The sequence below is a fragment of the Gekko japonicus genome, unplaced genomic scaffold (genome assembly GCF_001447785.1).
Source record: "Gekko japonicus isolate JY-2015 unplaced genomic scaffold, Gekko_japonicus_V1.1 scaffold2006, whole genome shotgun sequence".
Taxonomy (NCBI): domain Eukaryota; kingdom Metazoa; phylum Chordata; class Lepidosauria; order Squamata; family Gekkonidae; genus Gekko; species Gekko japonicus.
Genome location: NW_015175423.1, coordinates 174,736 through 185,965, shown reverse-complemented (window position 1 = coordinate 185,965; position 11,230 = coordinate 174,736). Strand labels below are relative to the sequence as shown.

General features: G+C 47.3%; 1 protein-coding gene across 1 annotated transcript in view; it reads right to left on the bottom strand.

Annotated features, from left to right (window-relative positions):
- Positions 1-11,230, bottom strand: part of ABCA13 (ATP binding cassette subfamily A member 13) — a gene marked incomplete at its 3' end in the record, with an annotated part of 314,376 nt that overhangs the window by 154,829 nt on the left and 148,317 nt on the right. Inside the window, exon 26 of the mRNA XM_015425808.1 lies at positions 8,202-8,315. Coding sequence (XP_015281294.1) covers positions 8,202-8,315 — 114 coding nt within the window. The remainder of the gene's footprint in view (positions 1-8,201; positions 8,316-11,230) is intronic.

Here is an 11,230-nt window from a genome sequence, read left to right as displayed (position 1 = left end):
CAGCCAGCCCGCCGGCTGGCTCCGAGGCGGTGGCGGCGGCGTTGCAGAGCGTCTCCTGCGCATGCGCAGGAGACGCTCTTGCACTTTCGGGGGGATTTAAACATCCCCCCGAAATTTTTTTAAACTTTTTGCATTTTTGTGCACACGTGGGGACTGGCCCACGTGTGCACAAACCTCCCCCTCCCCCCCACCTGCCCCCTCCGTGCTGATTTAGCGATCCGCACGGAGGGGGCAAGTTGGCTATTAGATATATAGATATGGAGCAGAGGTCCATCAGTGGCTATTAGCCACAAGGTACAGATAGGAACTCTGGGGTCAGTGATGCTCTGTCTTCTTGTTCCGATGGGGGGGGCAACAGTGGAAGGGCTTCTAGTGTCCTGGCCCCACTGCTGGACCCCCTGATGGCACCTGGTATTTTTGGCCACTGTGTGACAAAGTGTTGGACTAGATGGGTCATTGGCCTGATCCAACATTGGCTTCTCTTATGTTCTTATCTCCAAGCCCTGGCTGGAGATTGACCACGCTCTCTAGTCCAGCATTCTGTTCACACAGTGGCAAACCACTTTGTTTCTGAAAACTCCCGTTAACTATTTAAAAAAAAAAAAGATTGAGGAATGGACATTTTCTACCTGTCCAAGTGGGGGGGGGGCACAAATAACTGGGCTCAATAAGGCTGCAAAAGCACAGGCAGGCCAATCAGCATCTCACATCCAGGGGTAGCCTCCTATGGTTCTGAGAAGCCGCTGTCTAAGTCACAGTGGGGGGCTACCACAAAAAAAGAAAATTGGCAACTCTTTCTCGAACTCCAAAGGGATCTGACGAGGATGGGCGATCGGCCGTCAACGTGGCAAATCGGGTTTCATTTGGCCAAGTGCAAAGTGATGCACATTGGGGCAAAAAATCCTAACTATAAATATACGTTGATGTGATCCGAACTGGTGGAGACTGATCAAGAGAGAGATCTTGGAGTTGTAGTAGTTAACTCACTGAAAATGTCGAGACAGTGTGCAACTGCAATAAAAAAGGCCAGCGCTATGCTGGGGATTATTAGGAAGGGTATTGTAAACAGATCAGCCAATATCATAATGCCGCTATATAAATCAATGGTGCAACCTCATTTGGAGTACTGTGTACAGTTCTGGTCACCACACCTCAAAAAGGATATTATAGCATTGGAAAAAGTACAGAAAAGGGCAACTCGAATGATAAAAGGGTTGGAACACTTTCCCTATGAAGAAAGGTTAAAGCGCTTGGGGCTCTTTAGGTTGGAGAAATGACAAGTGAGGAGTGACATGATCGAGGTTTACAAGATTATGCATGGGATAGAGCAGGTAGTGAAGGAAGTACTTTTCTCCCTTTCTCACAATACAAGAACTCATGGACACTCAATGAAATTGCTGAGCAGTTGGGTTAGAATGGATAAAAGGAAGTACTTCACCCAAAAAGTGATTAACATATGGAACTGACTACTACAGGAGATGGTGGCGGCTACAAGCATGGACGGCTTCAAGAGGGAATTGGATAAACATATGGCGCAGAGGTCCATCAGTGGCTGTTAGCCCCAAGGTGTAGATAAGAACTCTTGGTCTGGGGCAAGTGATGCTCTATATTCTTGGTGCTTGGAGGGGGGGCAATAGTAGGGCTGCCAAATGTGGGCGGGGGGGCAGGGAATCCCTCGCTTTGAAGCCCCGATTTCTGACGCGGCGGAATCAGCCCCTGGGGGAACCCCGCCCCCGGCGTGCACGTCACTAGCAAGTGACGTGGGCACGCCGGGCACGCTGGGGGCGGGGCCACGGCCATACAAGGGAAAACTCTATGGTTTTCCCTTGTATGGCCGTGGTCCCGCCTCCAGCGTGCCCAGCGTGCCTACGTCACTTCCGGGTGATGTGCACACGGCACGCGCACGCACACACCCCCAACGCTGGCCAGGAGCCCCCCGCTCCTGGCAAAGACGGATTTGGCAACCCTAGGCAATAGTGGGAGGGCTGCTAGTGTCCTGGCCCCACTGATGGACCTCCTGATGGCACCTGGTATTTTTGGTCACTGTGTGACAGAGTGTTGGACTGGACTGCCTTCTCTTATGTTCTTATGGATGTGCAGAAACATTTTGAGGTCAAGCAGACGTTTCCCAGTGGACATAACGACTTGGCTCCAATGAGATTCTAGACAGCTATCCTCTTTTTGGGGTGGGGCGGGGTACCATTTAAATAAAGGCTGAAGCAGTCCTGTTACTCATGTCCGCCATCGTGACTCCTAAGCACCTATAATCCTGACCAACCTACTGACTCTCTCCCTGCCCCCCCCCATGAACAGGTGGATTGCCAACCTCCAGGTGAGAACATACAAACACTGTGATATGCTCAAGATAGGTAGCCATGTTAGTCTGTGTGTAGCAGTAGAAAAGAGCAAGAGTCCAGGAGCACCTTAAAGACTAACAAAATGTGTGGCAGGGCAGGAGCTTTCATGAGTCACGGCTCACTTCTTTAGCTACAGCTAGAATGGGAATCCATCTGTCCTCTTTATTGGAAAGTGGAGTGATTTCAGACGCCGAATGACATCAGTAGGCAAATGATAACAGCAGGCAAATGACAATAGCAGGCGTGATTGGATTTAGGTGGGATATGCAGAGTGGTAATAGGCATGGAGAAATCAACATTGGTATTGGCTAACACGTTTAGTAAGACACTTTAGAATCAATATATAAACTTTATGTCACATTATAGAGAAGAACATCCTTAGAGAACTTCATCCTCATGAAGTTACTACGGGCACCTGGATGTAAGTTTGTTTTGTCAAAGGTCTTCCTCAGGTGTATTCCTGTTGTCTTCAAAGTTATCAGCCTCTTGTTACAATCCAGTGTTTGTACTGGGAGCAGGGGTCGTTTCATAGAAAAAGAGCTAGGGGGACTCATTAGCATAGCTCATTAGCATATGCCACACCCCCTGACATCACCGGAAGTGTGTCATAAGGCCACACACACCGCCCCCAACGGTCCTGGCCGCCGGCCTTGCAGCTCCACTGCCGAGCCCCATGAGGGGCCCGGCGGTGGACCTGCAAGGCCGGCGGGAGTGCAAGGAAGCCCCGCGAAAGCCCTCCCTGGCCCCAGGCAGGCAGGGGTGGGGAGAGGCAGGGAGGAAGCAACTTACCCTCCCTCTTCTCCTGCCTCCTCCTGGTTGAATGAGGGCCGGAAGCGGGGCAGCCGGAAGCAGGGAGTGGGGCTTCGTCATGTGCCCCGCCCCCCGTACCTCACCCGGGGGAACTGCGATCCCCCGCAATCCCCCTCGAAATGACCTCTGACTGGGAGCAAGCCAGCCCTTAACCTCTTCTCTAAACACATGCCAAAGCCTTCTGAATTTGGCTCCAGATATACAAATTCCGCTAGGAGAAACACCATCAGAAATTGCCAAAATAGAAACTGTATTTAACAAATATAAAGTTGGTGGTGTCACAACAACAAAATTAAGTGCATACTATAACTCTAATAAGGCATAAGATACAATGTTTCCTCCTTAGAAGATAAGACGTAAAGTCCATGTAATCAGTTCAACTTAATAACATCATGAGGATGGACTTCTTTTTGTAATATTATAAGGATGTACTTATTTTATCTCCATCTTGGATTGTACTGTCTTACTGTGGTTGCTGAATTTTAATGCTGCTTTAAGTCTCGTATTATTTTATTCCGACTTTATTATTTCAGGCTCAGGGCGGCTCACAACGATAAATTTAATACGATCTTAAAATAAGTCAGTTCGACCATAAATAACAATATCAAATCAATACAATACAGCCAGTTTAAAACAAAGTGGGCAGCGCAATATATTCAATTTCAGTTCCTGCAGTAGGGAAATGAGTGGGCCAGCGCCAAGCCATGATGTATTGATGTCAGCTATCCTGAACCCTGCTCACAGGGAAGGGTGGCCTGATAAGTCTAATTTAATAAATAAACACTTCTCTACAATGTGACATAAGATTTATACATTGATTGTAAAATGTATTACTAAATGCGTTAGCCATCGTATCACAGTGTTTGTCTGTTTGTTTGTATTTTCTGTAAAAGAAACTGTGATCCTGGGTTGTTTCTTCAGCCTCCTGGTAAGGCCTGAAGATGTCCCAGAATTCCAATGATTCACCAGACTACAGAGATCAGCTCCCCTGAAGAAAATGGCTGCTTTGAAGGGTAGACCTCATGGCATTATACCCTGATGAGGTCACTCCCCACTCCAAGTTCTGCTTTCCCCAGGCTCTATTGAGATATATGTCTAGGTGATAAAGGTAGCAAGCAGTTACTAGATCAGTTTGATCTGTTTGACAGTCCTAGTTGTCATGCTAGTGATTGAGTGATTACAGCCAGGTGTTATAATAGCAGGTGTTCTCTATCAGGCATTGTTAGAGTTAGGTAATTAATTCACCTTGTTAGTGATTGGCTGAGTTTAGTATATTAGCTATCAGCTTGATAAATTGGTGGGGACTTAGTCGCTCAAACTAAGGCACGGTATGCTGTATGATAGCCTGTATATCTCTGTGTATATAGTCACCATTATATCTATATAAACTTTCTATGCACCTTCATCACCAGTTGGTCTCCAGCTTCTTATTTACTACACCCAATAGGCTCCACCACCAAATCTCCAAGAATGTCCCAACCTGGAGACGGCAACTCAGGGTACTCCCCACACACACACACATCTTTTCTACATTTACAAGTATCAGACGTTTCTGTGGAGAGGAAAAATCAATTTCCCCCTTAATGTTTGCACTAGAGCTTGCACCATTCAGCAGCATTTGCACTCCAGCCGTCCCCACAATTTGGCAATGGGTGAAACGGTGTTGACACCAAGGAGGCAATTTTGCTCTGAGCTGGGAGACTAGCTGCACTGCTGAGAAGGTTCTGAGTTCTGTATTTGCCTTGCAATAAGGAGATTTGAAAGACACAAGCAGCTGATGGGAGAGGGAATTTAACTCTTCCACCACCATGTTCCCACTGTCCATTACTTTCCGTCCTGGCTGTTTTAAATCTTTCCATTCCCTAGCTAGGCTCTGAAACAAGGCCTGAGACAGGGACATTTACAGGAAAGGAAGCAACAGGCATGGGGATGGTTAAACACCCTTTCTTGCCCACTGTCTGCCGATTTTCTGTATAAATCCTGTACAATGTGATCTCACACTGGAAACTCTTATTTGCTAGGGGAACACAGATTTCCCATTCTTCAGGACTTGGGTAAAAATCTTGACGTCCCTCACAGGGATGGTTCTGTTTTGAGGGGCTCTGAGCAGAGTTCCCAGGCCCCTTCCCCTCTTCTACCCACTACCAGGCCCCCATACATGCTGCTCTTCCCTCCCAACTACCCAGATGCCTCCCACCTGCCTGTATGTTCTTCACTTGACTGCTTGTGAGCTCTCTCACTGCTTATGCTCACCACTGCCTGCAGCTCTTTCTCCAGTAGCAGTGGGCAGTGCATGTAGCGGGGGCCACAGTGGAGCACTAGCAAATAAGTCAGGGGAGGTCGACAGCAGCAAGAACATAACAGCATAAGAGAAGCCATGTTGGATCAGGCCAGTGGACCATCCAGTCCAACATTCTGTGTCACACAGTGGCCAAAACCCAGGGGCCATCAGGAGATCCCCCAGCAGGGCCAGAACTCCAAAAGCCTTCCCACTGTTGCCCCTCCAAGCACCAAGAATACAGAGCATCACTGCCCCACACATAGACCCTTTTCACATTACCATTTTAAACCGGATGTTATTTGTTGCTGGCTCAATTTTGAGTAAAGCGATACAGGGACAGGGGTTTCCTACATCAAATTCCCTTCCGTTAATGAGCTGTCGCTGAAGCACTATGGTAATTTCAAACAGTGCTGCTTTTCCCCCGCCCCTTTTCACTGCGCAATCTTTCTCAGACCTTTTTTTTTACATTCTAAGGTGAGCGCTATAGCGCTAAACTGCTATAGCACTTCAGTGCTATAGCGGCATCATTGAAATGCATTAGTGGAGTCAATGCATCTCAATGGTGCCACTATAGCATTGAAGTGCTACAGCAATTTAGCGCTATAGTGTTCACCTTAGAACATTTTTTTTAAAGTCTGAGGAAGACTGCACAGTGAAAAAGGGCGGGGGGAAGTGGCATTGTAGGAAATGCTATGGATATTTTAAACAGCACACCACAGCAATTCAGAAGCACAATGAAGGGGCTGGAATAGAAAAAAGCAGTTTCCCTCAAAAGTGGCTCAACCATGCTTTGCTAACCCAACGCAAGTGGGTTTGTATGAACCGTTAAATACATTCTGCTAGCAGCTAGTTACTAAAACAGGTCTGTCTGAAATGACAGGAAAAATCCATTAGCAACCAGTTACTAAAACAGAATAGAACCGCAAAGGGTCATAGTGTTCCATCTATACCTTGTAGCTAATAGCCATTGGTGAGCCTCTGCTCCATATGTTTATCTAATTCCCTCTTGAAGCCATCCATGCTTGTAGTCGCCATCACTTCCTACAGCAGTGAATTCCACATATTAATTGCTCTTTGGGTGAAGAAGTACTTTCTTTTATCTGTCCTAAGCCTACTGCTTATTAGTTTCATTGAGTGCCTACCAGTTCTTGTATTGTGAGAAATGGAGAAAAGTACTTCTTTCTCTGCCTTCTCTATCCCATGCATAATTTTTAAAATTTTGTAGACAGCAGAAGCCCTGGGCCCTGGCTGCTGCCCCATCTCAGGGTATGCTGACGCCGGCCCTTGTCCCTCGACACTTTAAAGACACCATCCTGAAGAGCCATAATAACCTCAGTGGATGACACAGATCAGATGGGACTGGCCCGCTGCTTACTGTGTGATGGCAGAACATCAAAAACGCTGTATAGTTAGAAGTGGTGGGTGATCATACTGCAGAGTCAGCATGACATTTGAAAGAATTCCAGAAAGCCAGTACAAAGTCCACTATGGCTAGAGCAGGGGTGGCCAAACTGTGGCTCGGGAGCCAGTTGGTGTAGTGGTTAAGTGTGCAGACTCTAATCTGGGAGAAACGGGTTTGATTCCCCACTCCTCCACTTGCAGCTGCTGGATGACCTTGGGCAAGCTATAGTTCTGGCACAGCTGTCCTTGAAAAAGAACAGTTTGTGTCAGAGTTCTCTGAGCCCCACCCACCTCACAGGGTGTCTGTTGTGGGGAGGGGAAGGGAAAGGAGTTTGTAAGCCGCTCTGAGACTCCAAGTGAAGGGCGGGGTATAAATCCAATCTCTTCTCTTCTTCTTCTTCTTCTTTCACACATATTGCGTGGCTCTCGACAGGGTGGCTGGGGAAGCAAAGGGGAGGCATGCCTCCCCGATTGGTTTTCCCTTCCCCAGACAGTGTTCCCCTCCCTGGGTAAGCTTGAGTTAAGGGGGGGGGCAAAGATAGAAAGCAACTTTAACTTTAAATGCATTCTCAAAGCCCCCCCCCACCGGCCGGTTGTAGAAGGCGTTTGTCTCTTTAAATCCCTTCTCCAAGCCAAGGGCATGGGGGTCTTGGAAGATCCATTTAAAGTTAAAGTTGTTTTCTTTTCACCTCTCCTTCCCCCCATCTATTTGCTTTCTTTCTCTCTCCCTCCCTCTCCTCCCTCCTCATCTAAAGTTAAATATCATTATCAATATCTGTTTTTACCCCTTTTGTTTTTATTTTTGGCAGTCGCATTTAATGTTAAAAAAGCAAATTTGCATATTTTTCAATAAAGAAGAAAAGATTGGATTTCTACCCCGCCCTTCACTATCCAAAGGTGTCTCAGAGCAGCTTACAAACTACTTTCCCTTCCCCTCCCCACAACAGACACCCTGTGAGGTAGGTGGGGCTGAGAGAGCTCTGACAGAAACTGCTCTTTTTTCAAGAACAGCTCTCATCAGAACTATGGCTTGCCCAAGGTCACCCAGCAAGGTGCACGTGGAGGAGTGGGGAATCAAAGCTGGTTCTCCTAGATTAGAGTCCGCACACTTAACCACTACACCCAACATGTGGGTTATATTTGTTCATGTCTTGTGGCTCTCAAACATCTGACGTTTACTCTATGTGGCTCTTACATCCTTAAATCATTGCTATTAAATGTTCCTTAAGTAGCTACCAATTTTTTTCTGGAAGGAAAAAATACAAAGAAGAGCTCTCAAATGATCATTCAGGAATCTTAAAAAGGGTCAGTCTGTTTTCTTCACATAGTACAGCTCTTCCAAATTCACTAACCTGCAGTTGGCTGATCATCAGGAAGTTTTCGCTGTGTTTAACGAGTTCCGTCATCCGAAGCCAAGCCTCCGAATAAGTCTTCAAGTTGTCAACAAAACCAAATGTCCAATTAGCCTAGAAAGGAAATATAAAGAAAACACCAACATTAATAAAATCCAGGGCTATTTTTGGGCAGGAACGCACAGGAACGGAGTTCCGGCTGGCTTCCAAGTTGGCCACGCCCAGCAGGAACTCATTAGCATAATAGGCCACACCCAACAGCAGAAACTCATTAGGATTGGCTACGTTAGGGGTTTGTGGCCTAACATGCAAAGGAGTCCCTGCTACAAGAAAAGGCCCTGGGTTTTGACAACAAACAAGGTCAACAGAATAACAAGCAAAAGGTAGGTGTGGCTGGATGTCCACACTTCTGGTAACATGGGGGTGTGGCCTAATGTGCTAATGAGTGGTGCTGTCAGGGTGTGGCCTAATATGCTAATGAGTTCCTGCTGGGCTTTTTCTACAAAAAGAGCCCTGATAAAATCAACCTGGGGAATTGTCCCTCTGAGTGCAGAAGTTTCATTGAAGCATCATGGCTAAAAGAGTGTGTGTCTTATGCACCGCCAAGTCACATTGTAGATCTCCAAAACATCCTATCATTAACAGCCTTGCTCAGGTCTTGCAAACTGAAGGCTGTGGCTTTCTTCATTGAATCAATCCATCTCCTGTTAGGTCTTCCTCTTTCCTGCTGCCTTCAAATTTTCCTAGCATGATTGTCTTTTCCAGCGAGTCCTGTCTTCTCATAACGTGACCAGAGTACAGTTGCCTCAATGTAGTCATTTTAATTTCTAGAGAGAGTTCAGTCTTGATTTGATCTAGAACCCATTTAGTTGTCTTTTTGTGGTCCAAGGTATCCCTAAAACTCTCCTCCAACACAATGTTCCAACACCAAATGGCTAAAAGTAGCCTCCACAGATTTGTACAGATTGCTCTTAAAGCCATCTGATCTAGTACAGTCTTCACACACCTTAGACCAGCGCAGTGTTCCCTCTAAGCTGAGTTACTGTGAGCTAGCTCAGTTTTTTAGCCTCAGGCTCACACATTTCTGTCTTGGCTCAGGAAGGAGGGCTCCATGGCAAACCAAATTATGCAGTGGCCAAATCGCTCGCTCACCACTTTAACGCCAGTCGGTCACAAAGCAGAATTTTTGCTCACGAGACTCCACAGCTTAGAGGGAGCATTGGACCAGAGGTGTCACTCATTTGTTACGAGGGCCCGAATCTGACATAAATGTCTCTTTGTTGGGCCAGGCCACGTGTGCCATAAAACGTAATGCCAGGTACTGGAGATAGAAACTGTACAAAGGACGTAATGCCAGGTACTGGAGATAGAAACTGTACAAAGGACGTAATGCCAGGTACTGGAGATAGAAACTGTACAAAGGACGTAATGCCAGGTACTGGAGATAGAAACTGTACAAAGGACGTAATGCCAGGTACTGGAGATAGAAACTGTACAAAGGACGTAATGCCAGGTACTGGAGATAGAAACTGTACAAAGGACAGCAGCTGGTAAGCTCCGAGTTGGTGTGTTCTCACTCCCACCTGGGGTGGGAGGGGGTGCAGAGGAAAACCCAGGCAGCAGTGCAGCGCTGGGCAGGTGCCCCCACGATGCTTGACTGCTGCAGGCGAGGTTGTTCTGCTATGCTAAAGCCATAATGGAGTGGCTCTGCCCTCTCCCCACCCCCAGCACTCCCTCCCTTGCATCAGCTGTTCGCAGGCCGCGTAAGAGCCCTGGATGGGCCGGATCCGGCCCCCGGGCCTTATGTTTGACACCCCTGCCTTCAGCAGTGAATTCCGTACATTAATTTTACTTTATGTGGAGAAATTCTTCCTTTCGTGTGTTCTCAATCCATGTCTTCTGAGTCACCCATACCCAAAGTTGTGTTAACATCCTCAAACTCTCCCAAAAATTGATGTGAGAAATCTCTACGCAGAAGGCAAAGAATTCTTTCTCCGGGGCCTGTTTTCTGCATACTGAATAAATATTGTTGGTTAAAACGTTTAAGCAATTAAGATTGAATAACACTTCCCACTTCCCACCAATGTATTGGCAACAAACAAATGCCCATCATCATGACAGGCAAAATGTGTCAACCATTCACAGTGTCAGCAAGCTGCCATTGTGTTCTGTGTTACTTGTACGGCTGTACAGTTTATTCCTCCCCCCCTCTGCCTGCTAGCCTGTATTTTATTCTGCTGTAATGCTTAAATAAAACATCTGGAGGACGTGGTGTAGGAGGTGAGCTTGAATGCTAGCTTGTTGCCTTTAGAGCCTGGGAACTGCACCTATATTATGTCTGGAGATAGCAGTGTTCCCAGGGATTGAGCGCGCAACCGTTTCCTTTTACCCGCCAGCGGGAAAGTGATCCATTGGTTCGGTACCTTGTTCAAATCCCTTTATTATGCTTGCCCTGGCTGTTTGTACCCATTCCTAACAAAGGACTTGTTTGAGTATCTTTCCAAAGCTTTGAAATAAATTTTGCTTTCCTGAAACGTGGATTTATTCTCGATGCTTGGGGATCTAACATATTGTTAGGAATCTCATCATTTTCCTATCGTCCCGAGTCTGACAGAGTCATGAGCGGGACTGAGGGAAAACTACCTACAACGGAGGGGGACACGGGATCGGTCCCAACAACCTCCACGCAGTTGGTCACCACCGGCATGACTACGGTGCCTACGTCGGGCGCGGTGGGGGGAACGATTCCCCGTCTGCCTTCGTATTTGGCCTGGCCGCCTTCAACCCCTTCGCACTGGGGCCCACGGAGGACAACGGCCCAGGATGACTGGACTCTGTATAATGCGAAGGGCACCAGGGAGATTTACTCCCGCCGAGGAAGCGGACTTCGAGAGAGTCTGTTTGATAAAGGACTATATCCTGAACCGGAGAGGACGACCTCTTCGGGGCCATACCGACAAGAGCTCGAAGACTGGATGTTCGAACCCCTGGGGGAAGGGGCCCGATCCGGAGATCAGGCGAGAGCTACA